Raw genomic sequence first — 17,267 nt, 5'->3', positions numbered from 1 at the left:
GTACTGTTTTGTGCATCTGGGTCATTCTACAAAACGGGTGTCCATCATTAATCACTTTAGCAATTAAATAGTCTTGAAGTTGTGTTTCTGGGATAAAATATTGTGCTGTTCCATAAACAAACTTTGAAGGGCTCGTAACACACACAGTTCCTGCCAGTCTCATCTTAATCTTGAGTATTTATAGTCACGTTGATCCTTCATATCTCCCAAGAGTCTTCAGTTTATCATGTTTATAAAAGACAGACACACTAAACCGATTCTTTCTGAAAACAGCCGAGTCCGTGGAGGCGTGCAGTGGGAAGAGCTAAACTAAAGAGTCATGAGCATACACACACACACACACACACACACACACACACACACACACACACTATACAGTGGTGTTGTTCACATTATATGCACTTATGCGCCAATTGCCAACAAAACACATATTAGCTGCAGTTTCATTTGCTTGCGGTTTTCACTCATGACCGGGAACAAACAAACACACACACACACACACACTATACATTAGTGTTGTTCCCATTATATGCACTTATGTGCTGATTGCCAACAAAACACACATTTGATGCAGTTTTGCCTCCGGTTTCCACTCATGACCGGTAATAATCTCACACACACACACACACACACACATATATATACATACACACACACACACACTATACAGTGGTGTTGTTCACATTATATGCACTTGCGCCAATTGCCAACAAATCACATACATTTGCTGCAGTTTCACTCACCACCTCATGACCGGGAACACACACACACACTCACACACACACACTATACACTAGTGTTGTTCACATTATATGCACTTATGTGCCGATTGCCAACAAAACACACATTTGATGCAGTTTTGCCTGCAGTTTCCACTCAAGACCGGGAACAAACACACACACTCACAGAACTCCGGAAACAACAGAAGTGCCCATATAAGGAGTTCCTAAGTGAGTGTTTTTGGAAAATAACGTGCTTTTATTGTTTTAAACACCGTTGTATCTCACCTTTTATTACTATACTTGAAATGCAATTAAAACATTCTTTGATTGAATAGAATTCACTTTAAAAATCACTGTTTCGTAGAATGACCCATTTGTTTTAATAGTGCTGACAGTTTTGTTTGTTTGTCTTTTGAAGGAATGGATGATAGGAGGACTGATATTACTGATGCACATTAATCTACCGTCTTCATGTTCTCCATGCATTCACCAAAGTATTGGTGTGTAGACCTGCAGACGGTAGGGTAGAGAGATGGACGAGAGATGTGCAATGTTTTTGAGTCCCAGAATCATTCGCTGTGTTACGACTGATGAGATTTCTGCAGTTGGTCTCTGGGATTGTACTAATGTGAAAGCCACATTAACATCAGGGATTCTGTGTTTCTGTGCTTATTTACAGCGTTCAGACGATGATTTATCCTCTTATGTCACGTGACTAAACGCTGGTCAACAGAATATTCTCTGGATATTAATCCTCGTGTCATGCCGACTTGATGCAATTGTGCTGTTTTGAGCCTTTTTCTCTTCCCTCAGTTGTGCTGCTTCTTGGTTTCATTTATTTATACACTGCCGGTCAAGTTTTTGGTTAGATTTTTAATGTTTTTAGAAGTCTTATGCTCACCAAGGGTGCATTTATTTTATTAAAAATACAAATAAAACCCTTAATATTGTGTAATATTCCTCCAGTGTAGATCATCAGTTCTCTGTGTGAATATATAGTAAAGTGTGATTTATTCCTGTGATCATCATCATCATTACTCCAGTCTTCAGTGTCACTGATCCTTCACTAATCACTCTCAGATGAGGATCTGATGATCAACACACACTAGGGCTGTAACGATATGCGATATGAAATCGAAATCGCAATACGCAGGTCCACGAACCTGTATCGCGATGTGAGAAGGCAGAATCGCGACACACCCCTTCCAACTCCCAGAATTATCCTTCCTGTCCAGGTCCAACTTTTAAGTCAGCAGTATGGCAACATTTCAGCTACCCGGTGGAGAACAAGGATGGCAATCGTGTAGTTGACAAGACCCACACAATTTGCCGTAAGTGTTTCAAGACGCTTCCCCAACCGGCTGGCAACGTGGTGTGAGCGTGGCGTTTCTGTTGCGTGTCATCCGCGGGGCGGCTGCGTGGCGTTTTCTCTTTCTTTGCACACCAGAAGCGTGTCTGACGCGGCGCTTCTGTTGGTATTGATGTACAGGAGGCCCTATACTTCATGTTAAATATATATTGCCTATTGGTACCGCATAGAAAACGTCGGCAGTAGCCTATTGACCATACAGATATATGGTATTGACGGCAAAATAGGCTACAGAATACTGTACAGAATAAAACTGTTTTGTCCCCCCCATATCGAGGTTTGTATCGTACCGTGGGTCAAAAATCGTGATACGAACCGAATCGTGGGTTTGGTGTATCGTTACAGCCCTAACACACACATTTATGATTATTATCAGTGTTGAAAATGGTTTAGGATTCTTTGATGAATAGAAAGTTCAGAATAGCAGCTTTTATCTGAAATGGCTTCAAGGGTTTTTAAGAATTTATTTAGTTTTGGAGAAAGAACTTAAATGAATACTTTTATTCATCAAGGATGCAATAAATTGATCAAATGTAACAGTAAAGACATGTATAAAGATACAAAAGATTATATTTAAAAAAAATGCTCTTTATATTCATCAAATAATCATGAAAAAAATTACACAACTGTTCAATAATCATAATGTGTGTTGATCATCAGATCCTCATCTGAGAGTGATTAGTGAAGGATCAGTGACACTGAAGACTGGAGGAATGATGATGATGATCACAGGAATAAATCACACTTTACTATATATTCACACAGAGAACAGATGATCTACACTGGAGGAATATTTCACTGTTTTACTGGATTTTTAATAAAATAAATGCAGCCTTGGTGAGCATAAGAGGCTTCTTCTAAAAACATAAAAAATCTTACCGATTAAATAACTTTGAATGGAAGTGTACGCCGTGATAAATTGTGCATGAAATGCTCAAATTAGGTTGTCGATCCTGACCAAAACGACGGCGAAACGCATTGAATCACTCCTGCTGTGCACTCCGATCGTTGTAGGATGGGATTAAATGTTTTTAGTTGGAAACGATCATGCTGAAACATTCGTTGTGCATTACATATTAATGCAGTGCTCATGTTTCGGTTTCGATGCTGTAACACTGTGTTGTGTAGTCGGTGGTTTCTTTGTCTGCTTCTATTTTTGTGTTGATAGTCAATAAAACATGCGATAAGAGATGTCAGATTGTTGTTTGGCACACGGTAATGAACTGGTGAGAAAGTTGAGTATAAAATAGTGCTATGTCGTTTTGCACTCTTAATTTTGTATAGTCAGGGTTTCCACAGTCCTAAAAAAAAAGTCTTGATTTGACCTTTCACAATATAAAGGCCTTAAATATGACTTCAATGACATGAAGTCATAAATATGATATTAAATTAGGGCCATATGATTTCGGTGTGGTAGAAAACATGAACGGAATTGTAAAAACATAAAAATGGAGTTAACTGTGTAAAGCAGGATATCACGGAATTTGTTAAAGTTTGTGTGAATAAATCAAAAGTAGGTCAGACACTTTAAAGGGACAGTTCACCCAAAAATGAAAATGATTATTGGTTACTCTTCCTAATGTAAGAGGACGAACCCGTAAGAGTTTCCTTCATCATATAAAGCCATCGAGTCTCTTCTCGGTAATAAACTCGGTAATATGGATCAGTTTTAGGATCTCTTTATGAACTTTCCTAAAGCGTCAGTGGAAGTTGCTCAGACTGTCAATGGAGGGACAGAAATCTTTCCCATTTCATTACAAATATCTTCATGTTGTGTCCGAAGATAATAGAAAGTCAGTCAAATTTAATGTGACCATTAAAGAAGAGTCCAGAAAAATTAAAACAATAAACTATTAAACAAAAAAATAAATAGACACATTTCATAGGGCCTTACATTTAATTGCATGCACTGCAAAACAAAAATGACGTTTGTCCTCAGGATTTTTGTTTTCCAGCTAAAATTTAAAACATCCTTAGATAAAGAGACATTAAATGACATGCAAAATGAAGAAATTAAGTGTTGTTTTATGAGAAATTGAACAAAATTAAGTGAGTTTATGCTTAAAAAAAAATAAAAAAATTCTGTCATTGGGTATGAAAATGACTTAAGTTTTAATGAGCCCATTGGCAGATATTTGCTCTTGTTTTATCATAAAATCACTTTAATAAGATTTCCCAAGATCATCTCAAACGTTAAAGGGTTAGTTCACCCAAAAATGAAGATTTCCCCATGATTTACTCTCCCTCAGGTCATCCAGGTGTGTATGACACTTAGACATGTGCCGATTTTCGATAATGCGATTTATCACGATAATGAATATGCACGATATTGTTATTAATAATAATAATAATAGATTTTATTTATAATGCACTTTTCATTCCGAAGAATCTCAAAGTGCAACAAAGGGGAAAAAAAAAAAAAAAAAAAGAATAACATGTAAACATATAGAATACTACAAACAATCAACCAACACAAAAAAAAAAACAGAACAGAAACAGAGCTGATGGTGGAAGTCTCTGTTAGCTCCGCAGCACACTATGGTCCACTCCATGTTTTAAATTTCTCCCAGCGGCAGTGTCCTGATGATGTCGTCGAGGCATGACAGCTGAAGACCAGATGATGGGTCTTCTTGACGATTCAGACAGTGGGGATCGCCGCAGCACCATGCAGGAGGCAGACAAAGCTCTCCGGGCACTTCTGTGGACACACCGGGGTCGGCGCAGAAGTCCAAGCCGCTCCACGGCCGCAATGCAAGACGGAACAGCGGCGCAGCCGAGAAGCGGAACATCCCAACATCATGCCGGACGCTGATGACTATGGCCCGGATGACGCTAGCCCGGTGCAAACTTCAGCCACCATGCAGCTCAAGCCCAAGGGAGACCACCAGTGAGCAGTCGCAGCGAGCAACATCAAATGTCCTCCAAACCAGAACCAACCGCAGCAATTCAAACATAAACATTAGAGAAGCGGTGGAGAACGGTGAACAACGTCCTCTCAGTGGCTGCCAGCAAACAGCATAAGTCCCAATTGTAGCTCTGACTGTTAGACAAGTCACAAACATAATAAAATAAAATAAAATTTAAATCTAATAGTATAGTAACATGATTTGTGGGTGGAGAAGCGGCGAACAGACAACGCCAGCGTCCTCTCCCCCACGTTACTTATAAAGCTCCACCACAAGATGGCGGTAAAGCACCATATTAATTACTTACTCAAATTGTTATTGTGGGCACTTTAAAATATCGTAAATAATAATTTATTAACAATTTATAATTTTTTTTATAATGCATTCAAGAATACTTTGCCCATCAACTGTATAAATGCTCAACACCGCTGTATTCTGCGTCAAAGGGACACACGCTCAGATATAAACAAGCCCGACGTGAGTTTGCACATGACTGAACCGGTGAAGGAGACGCGCTGCTGAAGTGCCGCTCAGTGACAGCAGAGGGCGCTGATGAACTGCAGAATACAGCGCTTACCCCGGAAACCAGCAAACAAACAAAAAAAACGTGTGTAGTTTTTAAAACAGCCATTCGTTTTTGTAATCTCAATGTTGTTCATCAAAGCACCAAATACTTAATACTTAAAGACTTAATAGGCTATTTATTTTCAAACTTAAACATTTTTATGTTTTAATCTGGACTACAAAATGCCCTAATAATTAGAACTGTTCTGATTATTTGTTATTGTTCAGTAAAACTTTGAGACATAGGACTTCATTAGTTAACACTGACTATGAAAAATACTTATAAAGAATTAATCATTCTATGTTAATTTCTTAGTTACTGTTTAATAACATTAAAATCAAAATAACTTTGTTAATGGACCTAAGATAAAACTAACAATGATCAATATTTCTTAACTAACATTAACAAAAACATTATACTTTCTGTATCAAATGTAGCTATTGCTCAATCTTAGTTAATGCATTAAATAATGAGACCTTATTGTAATTTGTAAGCCACCTGTTGTTCTTTATAGCCTAATTCTTTTGCACTTTAATCTGTTTGAAAATTGAACTTTTACAGCTCTGAAAAAAATCAAGAGACCACATAACATTGATTTCTCAATGAGGGGTCTCTTAATTTTTTTCCAGAGGTGTATATATGTTTGGTGCATTATTGTATTTAAACATTCAGTTATTTTTGTTCTTACAAAAATAGTTCTTAAAGCTGTTATGCTATGGCAACACTTTTTTTGCAACTTATTTCAATATCGTGATAATATCGTATATCGTGATAAAACTTCCATCAATTAATCGCAACATGAAAAATTGATATCGGCACATGCCTAATGACACTCTTCTTTCAGACGAACACAATCTTTATAATAATACAAAACTTTATAATGGCAGTGACTTGTTGGGTCATTTTTTAAGTCTTAAAAGTGCATCCATCCATCATATAACTGCTTCGCACCACTCCGGGGTTAATAAAGGCCTTCTGAAGCAAAGCGGAGTATCCCCTGATGTTACGGTTTTCTTAGGTCTATCCTTTGGGCTTCTGCGTTTGTCAATACGCATACGTCAAGGGTTCGAGGGTCAAAGTTTTTAATATAACTGATTTTATTCGTCTGAAAGAAGAATGTCATTGCACACCTATGATGACTTGAGGGAGCGCAAATCATGGGATAATTTCCATTTTTGGGTGAACTATTCTTTTATGCATATTTTTTGTAAAATTAAAGTTGTGGAGATCTGTTTCACACTTTGAAGTGTCACTAATACAACTCATTGTGTGCTTAGACCTTTACATTTAGAGAACAGAGTGACGTGTTCCCTTCAATTTATTCCTTACATTTTCTTTAATGACCTTAATTGACCTTCATAAAACTTGTAGAAGCCCTGATAGTCTTCAGTAACCTCCCCATAGCAACTGCTAAAGTTAAACCGTGAGTTAAACGTTTTTACCATTCGCACACCCTCAACGGCCTCTTTTAAATGAGCTCCTGAAAATGTCACGTCTCATAAAACCAACATTCCTGAGGAACGAAGCTCTTCTACCTTTAAACACATTTCCAAAAGAAGAAATATGCTCATCTTGTTCCCGCTTCTCTCTCTCTCTTTCTGCATATTCGCTTCTGCATTACTCTCGTTTACTCTTAAAACTTCCTTTCTCAGTATCACACATTTCTTGCTCTTGTGTGATGTTCTTCATTTTTCAGTTGCTTGTATAAAAGCTTCTGCTAAAAGACACTTTACACTTACGTCACTGGTGGTTTCCATTGTGCTGGGTTAGGCTCTATTCTGAAGTAGGAGCTGATTTAGTTCCCCAAAAGGCGTTCCTAGATCTAAAACCGTTCCTATTAGTGGTACTTCCACCATTAGTTCTAGAAACTATGAAAAGGTTCCTCTGGTGCCAAAACCCCTGTTGTTAGTTAATGCATTAATAATGTTAACGAATGGCCCTTTGTTAGGGGTTAACAGCTTATGACCCAGGACCAGTAGTGAAGAAATGAAGACAAAGAGTCAAAGAAAAATTTACTTAAGAATAGTTTGCAGTTTCAAAAGCAGAAGCCAGCTTCAAGTCTCACAAGGAGTTCGTAGGGCGCGCTCCCGCTCTCACCGTCTCGTTGCCTCGCCATATCGTACATACAATTTTCCCAACAGTTATACTGTTTTCAAGGTCTTATCCACGTCATTCTGATTGGCTCAGATAAAATGCAATGAAAGCAACTTTCAGGTTGGAGCACATATCGCCAAACTAGGTAGACAAGTCGTCGCCCCATAACCAGAATTACATCACAGTGACCTCATAGACCACCGATAACCATCTTCAAGTCTGGCGTTTTCTGCAGAAATGTCCATCTCCAACATTACATTTACATTTACATTTAATCATTTAGCAGACACTTTTATCCAAAGCGACTTACAAAAAAGGGGAGAGTAATAGAAGCAACGGAACAGACAAGGCCAAAAACCTGTAAGAGCTGTAAGAAATCTCAATTAATTAGCACAGTACACAACAATTTTCGTTTTTTTTTTTATATACAGACATCTACAACAAAAACTCACGTCCGCAAAGTGCCGAACACTGGATTTTGATAGCTATGATAACAACCCATTAGGACTAAGGCTGTTGCCCCAGCTGTTGTCGTTAATGCAGATTCAGTGGCCCAATGGGTTGGTTTTGTATTCTAGCTAAACGCGCAGCAATAGCCATCTACAACAAAAACTCACCTACGCAATATACAGAACACTGGATTCTGATAGTTATGATAACTATGTAACATACCCGCCTGAAGGCACAAATCCGGATGAGAGACGTAGATATGATCCAGGAGTGTGCGCTTTTGGTCGTTGCTGTGGTGATCAGTAAGTGCTATTCTGTATTGGTCAAGTGCAATTGGAAAAGATGTGTCTTAAGATGTTTTTTAAGAATGGCTACAGACTCGGCAGCACGAATTGAGATCGGCAGGTCATTCCACCAGGTAGGAACGGTCCAGGAAAATGTCCGTGAGAGCGATTTCATGCCTCTTTGGGATGGAACCACGAGGCGCCGCTCGTTCGCAGAACGCAAGCTTCTGGAGGGTGTGTAAGTCTGAGCAAGTGAGTTTAGGTATATTGGTGCAGAGCCAGTGGTTGTTTTGTAGGCGATAACTAGTGCCTTGAATTTGATGCGAGCAGCCATTGGCAACCAGTGCAGTTTGATGAAGAGAGGCGTAACATGCGCTCTCTTCGGCTCATTAAAGATTAGGCCTGCACAGATCTGGTACACACACACACACACACACACAAACTCCAGAGAATACTGGTTTCCTCCAAGGTTGAGAACATCTTAACTACAACCCCAAATCAGAAAAGTTGGGACAGTTTGGAAAACGCAAATAAAAAATGAAAGTAGTGATTTCAAAATTATCTTTGACTTGTTTTTCATTGCAGACAATATGAACACAAAATATTTCATGTTTTGTCTGGTCAACTTCATGTCATTTGTAAATATGCATCCTTTCCTGTCATTCAGACCTGCAACACGTTTCAAAAAAAGTTGGGACAGGAGCAATTTAGGGCTAGTAATGAGGTAAAAGGGTTAAATAATGATGTGATTTGAAAGAGGTGATGTCAACAGGTGATTGAAATTATGATTTGGTACAAAAGCAGCATCCAAGAAAGATCTAATCCTTTAGGAGCAAAGATGGGCCGAGGATCGCCAGTTTGCCAACAAATACGTGAGAAAATTATTGAAATGTTTAAAAACAATGTTCCTCAAAGAAAGATAGGAAGAGATTTGGATATTTCACATTCAACAGTGCATAACATAATTACAAGATTCAAGGAATCTGGAGGAATTTCAGTGCGTAAAGGACAAGGCCGCAAGCCTCTTCCAGCAGGATAATGCTCCTGACACAAAGCACAAATGCTTCAGGAATGGTTTGAGGAGCACAACAACCAGTTTGAGGCGTCGACTCGGCCTCCAGATTCCCCAGATCTCAATCCAATCGAGCATCTGTGGGATGAGCTGAACAAACAAGTCCGATCCACCTCGCAACTTAAAGGATCTGCTGCTAACAACTTGGTGCCAGATACCACAGCACACCTTCAGGGAGTCCATGCCTCGACGGGTCAGCAAAAGGAGGACCAAAACATTTTAGGAAGGTGGTCAGTATGTTATGCCTGGTCAGTGTATATCAGTATATTTCACACACACACACACACACACACACACACACACACACACACACACACACACACATATATGATTGTACAGATTTTTCATAAAATTATTAGATTTATTGCAATTTTTTGACTACAACATAAATTCAGGATATAAAACAAGTTGCATTTACTCTTCCATAAGCTTAAAAAGTACAATTTTATTATTTAAAAAAAAAACCAAAGTATAACATTTTGTTCATAATCTGCATTATTATATTCATTAATAAAATATATACAGTCATCAAGATAAGATCATTCAGTTAAACAAAGCAGCATTTACAGAGGCTGATGTGCTTCATCAAGCATGTTTTGTAACATTTCATAATGTGTCAAAAAGTATGTCACGCCTGGTCCCTTACGAAGCACATTATTAACAAGCAAATATTGAAGCTGATGTTGGTCACTGGTAACCGCACGTCCATGATCGTGGCGTCACTAGCTCCCAGAAGCTTGTCTGTTTTAAGAAAATGCAAACATGAAACCATGAACTTGTTAAATATGGTTTATGGCATGGCAGTACAGAAAATGAACATTGATCGCATTAGTGTTGGAGGAGCAATGAACAAAGACATGCCTGTTCTTAAAGGGACAGTTCACACAAAAAGGAATATTTTCTTGTAATTTGCTCACCCTTGTGTTGTTCAAAAACCCTTTTGACTTGCAATGAAATGGTGATTTACTCAAAGTGACCCTGTAGTGCCACCAAGTGGAGGTTGTCATGTGATTAAATTACCATTTGTACAGTTCGCTTTTTTGCCACCTCTATTCTGCTACCTCTTCTTTCATTACTTTGCTTTTCTGAGCTGTCACCACGTCTCGCACCATCTGTCAGGGTGTTCTTCAGCTGACTTTGCTGGTCTTGTAACCTAATCCTGAACTTAATCATCAGTGTCTTTGAGCGACATCTGCACTTTGAGCTTTTGTGATCAAACAGTGATCCGATAATCAAAGAGCAAGTGTGAGTGTTTTTATTGTGCGTTTGGGAGCTTTGGCCGCGTGCAAATCCATGTCAGCCATTTCGCAAAGAGACGAGCCGCCTGGCAGAAGCTCCTCCCATGATGCAAATTTGCGTCTGTTGTGTAGTGAATGTCACGCAGCATCTAACTACGCACGAATAGTGCGATTTATTAGCTTCATTCGTGTCTGAATTTCGAGGTGTAAAAAAAAAGGTCAGAATTGCGAGATTAAAATAAAAACTGAATTTTGCCATTTAAACTCTTATTATGAGAAGTCAGAACTTCGAGATGCAAACTCAGTATTTTAGAGGAAAATGTCAGAATTGCGAGGTGTAAATTCGGTATTTGAGAAAAAAATCTGAATTGCGAGGTGTAAATTCGGTATTACGAGAAAACATTTCAGAATTGCGAGATGTAAATTTGGTATTGCGAGAAAAAAAAAAGTCAAAATTGTGAGGTGTAAATTCGGTATTACGAGGAAAAGGTCAGAATTGCGACTTGTAAATTCAGTAGTACGAGAAAAAGATCAGAATTACGAGGTATAAATTCGGTATTACAAAAATCATAATTGCGACTTGTAAATTCGGTATTACAAGAAAAAGGTCAGAATTTTGAGGTGTAAATTCAGTATTACGAAAAAATAAAGTCATAATTGAGACTTGTAAATTCGGTATTACGAGAAAAAAAAAGTCAGAATTGTGAGGTGTAAATTCGGTATTACTAGAAAAAGGTCCGAATTGCGAAATGTAAATTTGATATTACGAGAGAAAAAGTCAGAATTTCCAGGTGTAAATTCAGTATTATGAGAAGTCAGAATTGTGAGATAAAAAGCTGTGATTTTTATTTTATTTTTTATGTTTGTTTTTTATTCTGTGACGGAAGCAATTTTCCACAATCCACACGGATCAGTCTTACCCCGGTCCGTGGGCAGTGAATCTGCGCGTACCACTCCAGACAGTACAGACAGACGTGGATGCCCTGACCGATGAACAGACACACCCACATGATGATGTTCCACACCGGGCTCTTACGCTTGTCGTTCATGGCGAAGTTGAACACCACTGGAAAGGTAAAAAAAAAAACTCATTTCTGCCTGCTCTTTAACCCTAGTGAGCTCCTAACAAGTCGTCAAGCTGTCTAGATATTTTATGTTGGCCAAAATCTTAAGACAGCAATGCATAAATATATTTATTTATTTTACAGATGAGGAAATCTTAGAATAAGTTCAGCATACGTACAGTAAATAAAAATACACTTTACAATAAAAAAAAGTACCTTCATTGGTAACACCAATGTTTAGTTATTAACTAGTTGCTTATTAGCATGCATATTACTATGATATTGTCTGTTTATTAGCTCTGATAAAGCACATATTAATGCCTTATTCTGCATGACCTTTTTCTACATCCCTTAATCCGACCCAACACCTAAACTTAAACACTACAAAAACTACCTTACTAACTATTAATAAGCAGTAAATGAGGAGTTTATTGAGGCAAAAGTCGTAGTTAATAGTGAATGTGTTCCCTATACTAAAGTGTTACCGCTTCATTTAACATGAACTAACAATGAAAAATGCTTCTAAAGCATTTATTAATTTTAATGTCAATATTTACTAATACATTATTAAAATCAAGGTTTTGGAACAGAGTTAAAATCAATTTTTTTTATCAATTACAAGCACTTCAACCAAACTGTGCATGACCATTTGGGAAAGTTTTAGGAATGCATTCATATTTTCATAATTCAATTTTGCATGTTCAGATTGTCTTGCGTTCTTACCACCGATGCCGGCGAATGTACAGAACATCACCGGGTAGAAGAATCCGAAGCCCATGGTGAAGGCGTATTCATGAACTACTGCAGAAACGGCAAACACAGACAGTGTGGCCACCGAGCGGAGTTTATAACCTGACAGCTGAGGGGTTCAGCAGAGATTCATAATCAGAATTAATAACACGACAGGCATTTCAACAGTGAGATTCATGAGTGTCAGTGCTCACCCGGAGGAAGTCTCTGTAGCAGTAATAATAGAGCCAGTCATGGACGACGATGTTCCACGTGCGGTAATAATTGGCAAAGGAAGTCGAGTTCCACCAGTCCTGCAATACATTTATTACAGTATTTATTCTATGTTAGTTAATAAAAATACAACTGTTCATGGTTCGTTCATGACAGTTCAGGTCTATTGTATTCGTAAATGTTGAAATTTAGGATTTTTCGTTTAACTACTAATGTAGTTAAAAAATGGAGCCTTGTTGTGAAGGGTTTCTATGTTTAAACACTATATTACCAATAGTATTGGGACGCCCCTCCAAATAAGTTCCGGTGTTCAATCCCTTCATGGCCACAGGTGTATAACTCCAGCTCTAGGCCTGCAGACGCTTCTACACACATTAGTGAAAGAATGGGTCGCTCTCAGGAGCTCAGTGAACTCAAGCGTGGGGCCGTGATAGGCTGACACCTGTGCAATAAGTCCATTCCTGACATTTCCTCACTACTAAATAGTCCACGCTCAACTGTTAGTGGGATTATAACAAAGTGGAAGCCATTGGGAACAACAGCAACTCAGCCACGAAGTGATAAATCCCAGAGCGGGGTCAGCGCATGCTGAGGGTCACAGTGAGCAGAAGTCTCCAACTTTCTGCAGAGTCAACAGCTCCAGACCTCCAAACTTCTGTGGCCTTCAGATGAGCTCAAGAACAGCGGAGAGAGCTTCATGGAATGGGTTTCCATGGCAGAGCAGCTCATCCAAGCCTTACATCACCAAGAGCAATGCAAAGCGTGGGATGCAGTGGAGTAAAGCAGCCGCCACTGGACTCTAGAGCAGTGAGACGTGTTCTCTGAGCGACCAATCATGCTTCAGTCTGACAATCACATGGACGAGTCTGGGTTTGGCGGTCGCCAGGAGAACGGGACTTGCCTGACTGCATTTTGCCAAGTGTAAAGTTTGGTGGAGGGGGGATTGTGGGGTGTGGTTATTTTCCAGGGGTTTGGTTTGGCCCCTTAGTTCCAGTGAAAGGAATTCTTAATGCTTTACCAAGACATTTTGGACAATTTCATGTTTCAGTTTGGGGACGGCCCCTTCCTGTCCCAGCATGACTGCGCTCCAGTGCACAAAGCGTCGGTCCATAAAGACATGGATGAGGAGTTTGGTGTGGAGGAACTTGACTGGCCTGCACAGAGTCCTGTGTGAATTAGAGCGGAGACTGAGAGCCAGGCCTTCTCGTCCAACATCAGTGCCTGACCTCACAAATGAGCTTCTAGAAGAATGGGCAAAAATCCCCATAAACACACTCCTAAACCTTGAGGAAAGCCTTCCCAGAAGAGCTGAAGCTGTTAGAGAGGGTGGGCCGACTCCATATTAAACCAAACGGATTAACAATGGGATGGCATTAAAGTTCATGTGCAGGTAAAGGCAGGCATCCCAAAACTTTTGGCATTATAGCATATATATAAAATAGTTTATAACACTGGCTTTAAACTAACAAGAGTCCACTTACCTTGTAAAACATCCGGTCAGCGAAACGCAGCATCTCAGCAAAAGCATTGAGCCAACAGTGCAGAAATGCGTAGAAGCCCAACATTAACATGAGCATCCCTGAACACAATCAACCAGAGACTGAAATCACACAGACTGCCTGAATGATAAACAGTTGTTTCTTAATATTAACAGACTCTCCACATCCCAGGTGACAACATCTGAAATGAAGTCTTTCAGAGTCAAAATGTTGCATTTGGATGCGTGCGTGCGTGCGTGCGTGCGTGTGTGTGTGTGAGAGAAACTCTTGCAGAAGCCACCGTTTTGTGTTGTACGTACCTGGAAAAGCGGCGTGAAAGAGCGCCAGGATGAGTGTGCGTGTGCTGAATGGCTGGTTGCTCTTGTTCCTGAACACTGGGATGCACAAGCGCACCAGGATGAAGTACAGATAGAACAGACTGGCCAAGATCTGCCAGGAAGACAGGAACACGTGATCCTTACGGTGGGCGAATCTCATTATTTTCTGTTAAATATACTGTAAATGTCCTTTTCAAATGTTATTTATTTATTTAGAATTAGGAAATCAAACACCCAATAATACGGACAGATTGAGTATATAAGATCATCTGCAGAAGTTTTTTTGTTTTATTTATAATATACATTTTAATATACTTATACATTATGACCGGTGAATATCACTGATGATCTCTTGATCACGGCTCCTGTTAGTGGGTGGGATATATTAGGCAGCAGGTGAACATTTAGTCCTCAGAGTTGATGTGTGTGAAGCAGGAGAAATGGGCAAGCGTAAGGATTTGAGCGAGTTTGGCCAGATTGTGACGGCTAGACGACTGGGTCAGAGCATCTCCAAAACTGCAGCTCTTGTGGGCTGTTCCCGGTCTGCAGTGGTCAGTATCTATCAAAAGTGCTCCAAGGAAAACCAGTGGAGAACCGGCCACAGGGTCATGGGCGGCCAAGGCTCATTGATGCACGTGGGGAGCGAAGGCTGGCCCGTGGGGTCCGATCAAACAGACGAGCTACTGGAGCTCAAACTGCTCCAGAAGTTAATGCTGGTTCTGATAGAAAGCTGTCAGAATACACAGAGCAGCTCAGTTTGAGGCATATGGACCAGTCAGGGTGACCTCTGACCCCTGACCCCGCCGACACGTGGCACATGAGCATCAGAACTGGACCACGGAGCAATGGAAGAAGGTGGCCTGGTCTGAGGAATCACGTGTTCTTCTACATCACGTGGATGGCCGGGTGTGTGTGTGTGGCTTACCTGAGGAACACATGGCCCCAGGATGCACTATGGGAAGAAGGCGAGCCGGCAGAGGCAGTGTGATGCTTTGGCCAATGTTCTGCTGGGAAACCTTGGGTCCTCCATCCATGTGGATGTTACTTTGACACGCTCCACCTACCTAAGCATTGCTGAGACCATGTTCAGCCTTTCATGGAAACGGTATTCTGGTGGCTGTGGCTCTTCCAGCAGGATAATGCTCCTGACACAAAGCACAAATGCTTCAGGAATGGTTTGAGGAGCACAACAACCAGTTTGAGGCGTCGACTCGGCCTCCAGATTCCCCAGATCTCAATCCAATCGAGCATCTGTGGGATGGGCCGGACAAACAATTCCGATCCACCTCGCAACTTACAGGACTTAAAGGATCTGCTGCTAACATCTTGGTGCCAGATACCACAGCACACCTTCAGAGGTCTGTGGAGTCCATGCCTCGACGGGCGAACACAATATTAAGGTCATAATATTATGCATGATCAATGTATAAATTTGTTGATGATTTTTATTATAAAAGTAATACGAATTAAAGGGTGTTTGAGTTTGTATTTATATTGATAATAATGTTACAATACATAACATTGCTTTTTGCATTTTTTTTCTTAATGCAAAATACAATATTTTATTTTCTTATCTTAATTTTTTAGATGAAACATGACCCAGATACGTGTTACAGTTTGTGATTAGTCAATCCCACCTTTAGAAAGTTCATGCCAACATAGTTCCATCTGATGTACGGGTTTCTGAAAGGGAACAACAAACACGGAGGATATTGATTTTTGAGTTTGTCAAGTCATAATGCAGTTTTCTGGCACAACAAGAAGCGTTTACCGCGGATAGATCTCACGGTAGATCAGAGTCGGGCAAAACAGGAAGTACAAATAACTGGAGAGGGACGGATATCGCAGCGGTTCATCTGGGAAAACAGACGTGAAGGTCAGAGATAAACCTCAACCCTGCGTTTCAGTATATGACCAATAAATGTTCAATACATATAACCTGAAGACTGACGGTACCTTTAACAGCCTTACCCTTCTGGGCTGTGTTTTTGAGGACGGCATGTGCGGTTTCACGGATAAACGAGTAGCTCTTCATCACAAATCTGATCTGAGGAGTAAAAGCAGGATTTGGAAGATCTTCATACACAGATGAGGAAACATCACATCGACTACGATTCAGAAACTATGACCTCTGACCCTCTTTTTGAGCATGTCTGGTTTCATATGTATGATATGATGCCAGTAATTGAGTAATTTATTAGTTTGGCAAAGGGCAGCAGACTTTTGTCCCTGAACCCCAAATGAACATTGGCACAAACCACTGGGCATGGCTTCGAGTCTGGCACAATATTATTAAAACCCAGTTCGTTATCCATTCATTTATTACAGTTCTACCTTCATATCTATTATATTATATTATATTATATTATATTATATTATATTATATTATATTATATTATATTATATTATATTATATTAATTATATTGTTATATTATGTTGTTATGTTATATTATGTTATTATATTATATTAATTATTATATTATGTTATGTTATATTATATATTATATTATGTTATATTATATTATGTTATCTTATGTTATATAATATTATATTATATTAATTATATTATATATATAGTGTATTATTTTGGTTTAATAATCATTCAATTATATTTGTAACTTAAATTATCATGTAGATCATATAAAACATTGTCTTATATAATAAATAATAATATTTAAATTATTATCATTAAATTATATATAGTTTATTTGATTTAATTATAA

General features: G+C 39.2%; 1 protein-coding gene across 2 annotated transcripts in view; it reads right to left on the bottom strand.

Moving 5' to 3' along the window:
• Positions 1-9,887: 9,887 nt before the first annotated feature.
• The window catches only part of soat2 (sterol O-acyltransferase 2), an 18,612-nt gene continuing 11,232 nt past the window's right edge, over positions 9,888-17,267 (bottom strand). Inside the window, exons 8-16 of one of the 2 annotated variants that reach the window (XM_067458727.1) lie at positions 16,500-16,590; positions 16,315-16,399; positions 16,181-16,226; positions 14,526-14,655; positions 14,209-14,306; positions 12,709-12,807; positions 12,488-12,623; positions 11,621-11,766; positions 9,888-10,203 (exon numbers count right to left, since the gene is read on the bottom strand). In XM_067458727.1, coding sequence (XP_067314828.1) covers positions 10,150-10,203; positions 11,621-11,766; positions 12,488-12,623; positions 12,709-12,807; positions 14,209-14,306; positions 14,526-14,655; positions 16,181-16,226; positions 16,315-16,399; positions 16,500-16,590 — 885 coding nt within the window. In that variant the 3' untranslated portion in view covers positions 9,888-10,149. The remainder of the gene's footprint in view (positions 10,204-11,620; positions 11,767-12,487; positions 12,624-12,708; positions 12,808-14,208; positions 14,307-14,525; positions 14,656-16,180; positions 16,227-16,314; positions 16,400-16,499; positions 16,591-17,267) is intronic. The other variant, XM_067458728.1, reaches the window with a different exon arrangement.

This window comes from Pseudorasbora parva, chromosome 12 (assembly GCF_024679245.1).
Source record: "Pseudorasbora parva isolate DD20220531a chromosome 12, ASM2467924v1, whole genome shotgun sequence".
Taxonomy (NCBI): domain Eukaryota; kingdom Metazoa; phylum Chordata; class Actinopteri; order Cypriniformes; family Gobionidae; genus Pseudorasbora; species Pseudorasbora parva.
The sequence above is the reverse complement of the archived record's forward strand: the minus strand, read 5'-3'. Positions and strand labels throughout refer to the sequence as shown.